Source organism: Hirsutella rhossiliensis (genome assembly GCF_020360975.1).
Source record: "Hirsutella rhossiliensis strain HR02 chromosome Unknown scaffold00001, whole genome shotgun sequence".
Classification (NCBI taxonomy): Eukaryota; Fungi; Ascomycota; class Sordariomycetes; order Hypocreales; family Ophiocordycipitaceae; genus Hirsutella; species Hirsutella rhossiliensis.
Window position 1 is genome coordinate 11,965,205 of NW_025408667.1, and position 3,312 is coordinate 11,968,516.

General features: G+C 55.3%; 1 protein-coding gene across 1 annotated transcript; it reads left to right on the forward strand.

Moving 5' to 3' along the window:
• Positions 1 to 1,296, forward strand: HRG_01567 (PIF1-like helicase domain-containing protein; the record flags this gene model as incomplete). The annotated part of the gene is made up of 4 exons (XM_044860038.1): positions 1 to 407; positions 472 to 631; positions 694 to 849; positions 925 to 1,296. 4 exons carry the CDS (start codon positions 1 to 3, stop codon positions 1,294 to 1,296), a joined length of 1,095 nt encoding a protein of 364 aa, XP_044726438.1.
• Positions 1,297 to 3,312: the final 2,016 nt, after the last annotated feature.

Sequence of the window (3,312 nt, forward strand, 5' to 3'; positions counted from 1 at the left end):
ATGGATTGGCAGGAGAAGGATATGCTCGTCATCGACGAGGTGAGCATGCTCGGGGCGCGGACGCTGCACGCCGTGAACGAGCGGCTTCGCCGGCTTCGCGGATCGCGGCAAGATTTCGGGGGGATCCCCATCGTCCTCTTCTGCGGAGATTTTCAGCAGTTCCGGCCGGTCCAAGAGAGGTCGATCGTCCTGCCTAGCGCGGCCATCTCGTGGGACGTAGACAACTCGTTCAAGGCCGAGCAGCGTCACCAGCACGACAAAGCGCACGCACTGTGGAAGAGGTTCACGACGGTCGTCATGCTGGACGAGCAGATGCGCGCCGCCGGCGACCCGGAGCTGCAGAGGCTGCTGAAGCGGATCCGTCTAGGCGTGCAGGATCGGACGGATCTAAACCTCCTCAACTCAAGGTGCTACCGGGAGGAAGGCGGATCCTTGGGAGACGGGCATCACCGTGGTGACGCCGCTCAATAGGAATCGGTGGAACCTGAACATGGAGGCGAGCCTGGCGTTCCGGGTCCAGCAGCGGTCGACGATGCGCATTTTCATCTCCGAGCACAAGTGGAAGGAGGAGCTGCCGACGGAGGAAGAGGCGATCATGATACTCAACCAGGGCGACGATAGCGCGATCCCGGTGCCGGCCGTCTTCATGTTCGTGGCCGGATGCCCATCGTCGTGAACCACAACACCCACCAGGGGCTGAAGCTAGTGAACGGCGCGAGCTACTCGGCGGTGGAGGTCATTGTCGACAAGGCGTACCCGGGGCATCGGATCTCGGCCGATATGACGATCCACTTCGGGCCGCCGGCGGGGATCATTCTCGAATCGGAGACGACGAGATATCTCCACTTCGTCGGGATGCCGCCGGGCACGATCTTGTTGACACCCATGACCGTTAAGATACAGTGCCAGCGAAAAAGGCCGTAGCAACGCAACGACGTCAGCCGAAAGGGTTTGCCGTGCGCAGCAGCGTTCGCGTGCACGGACTACAAGGTGCAGGGCAAAACGCTGGAGCGCGTGGCCCTCGAGCTGCGAGGGACACGGACGACGAAGATGGATGGAACGGTGGTGCCCTCGCAGTGCGACCCGTACGGCCTGTACGTGCAGCTATCGCGCTGCCGAACTCTAGACGGCATCATGCTCGTGTCCAAGGTGCGGGACAGAGACTTGGTGGGCAACCGGGTCCCCGAGGAGATGACTGCCGCACAGGCCAGGCTCGAGGTACTGAGCGAGAGGACCGTTGAGGAGGCGTTGCGCTGGCTGGACGGTGATGCTGAAGAGTCAAGGCGGCCGCGCTAGGTGACGCGATGAAGAGTTCGGCAGGCGGGAAGAGTCGGCAGGCGGCAGACAGGGTGGGAGGCGCCTAGTGGTGGGATAAGGCACGCGAAAAGGCAACAGAAGCCGGGGGAAGGGCAGCGACCAACGAGGAGGGAGGCAAGGAGGGACCAATCACAAGGGACCAATCAAGGGGCGGAGAACTTTTTGGGGGAGAGGGCGGGGTCTGCGGGGCACGTTAGAAGGCCTTTCGTTCCTCAAGGCACACGTTAGAAGGCCTTTCGTTCCTCAAGGCAAACGCCCTTCGGGCTGAACAATTGTCTGCGCGCCCCCGGGTCATCCTGACTGTGAGTCAGATGATGACATGCCCGACGCGGATACACCAGAGCCGCCATTGAACAGTAGTCATATGACGCTCGCAGAGAAAGCCGGACTTATCAAGAAGTGGGCCGACAACAAACAAAAGCATGTTCGCAAGAAGAGAGACAAGAACAGCCACGTCTATTGGTATATGCAGAGGAAGCTATAGACAGAAGCTTTTACTCAGAGGATAAGGATGGGCCGAAGATCTTCCAAGAGTTCCGGTGGACTTGTATAGAGTGCCTTCAAAATCCCAATACTCTTCGGAAGAGATTCCAGGTCCTCGAATAGAACCGCCGAGGGTTACCTCTGGCATGGGAGACCATTTAAAAATCCACGGTATTACGAAGGAATCTCACCACGCTCGAATTAATGGATACGGCCGCGCCATTGGTGGAGGAGATTATACAGAGGCAGACGCATGGAGCGGTCGACCTAGGCAGAGAGCAAGACTCACAGCAAAGGAGTCTATCCGCCGGTGGTTTGTAAAACACCGACAACCCTTCTCTGTTGTCGAGACTCCTGCTTTTCAAGAGATGTTCTTGGCTCACAACACAACATGTGTGTACAGGAGTCGTATAACGTTACGCAATCATATATATACAGACTTTGTCGAACGCAGGAGAAGCTGAAGATTGAGCTTGAGTACAATTGTGCCACCATCTCGTTCACCCTTGATATCTGGACAGCACCGAATCGGGTGCCCATTTTCGCCATTATTGCGCACTGGATTACACCGGAGTTTGAGGAGAGAGAGGAAGTTATTGAGTTTATTGAGCTCAAAAGATCTCACACTGGCAAACAATTAGCTGAGATAGTTGAGAGGACGCTTGAGGAGCTCAGGCTCAAGCCTAAGCTTCTCGCCATTACGGGAGACAACGCCGGCAATAACGGCACGCTCTGTCAGTCTTTGTACGATTCTCTCAAGACCAAATTCGACGACAAGGTGAGCCCAATAGGAGGCCCCATGCGCTTTCACGGCAGGAAGAGTTGGATCCGCTGTCTAGCTCATATTACCTCGCTCATTTGTGAGGGCGTCTTGCAAGATCTCAAAGCAGGCACAGCGAAGGAAGCCAAGAAGATGCTTGACAAGTGGGACGAAGAGAATAAAAGCAACAACTACACCATTCCGGGAGACTCTAGTCGAAGTGGGATTGCCAAAATCCGCCTCCTCAATCTCTGGATGTTGAGATCCGGGTCTAGGGAGCAAGACTTCAAAAGCATGCCGCGCACGCACTACCGGAAGCCAACCTACGATGTCGACACTCGCTGGAATTCGGCCTACGACATGATTGACCAATTCCTCGAGCTTGAGGCAGAGTATACTGAGTTCGTTGATACTCACCCGCAAGTCAAGTGCCTCCTGCCCTTATCAGAAGAGATTGTCGCTCTCTATCAACTGCGGAAGGTTCTGAAGCCGTTTAAAGACCACACTCTGAAAGTCTCCGAAGTTATGCCGCCGATCTCACAAAGTCTCGATATCTATTGGGATTTGGAAGCTCTCCTTGATGATGTAGTCGAAGGAGTTGGCGACTTTACAGACCTTGATATGTCCATTCGAGACGCCTTCTCGAAGGGCAAAGCAAAACACGTTACTTATATGAAGAAGCTTGACGATCAAATGATGCTATTCGCAGCTCACATCCTGGATCCGCGTTATAAAACTCACCAATTGGAAAT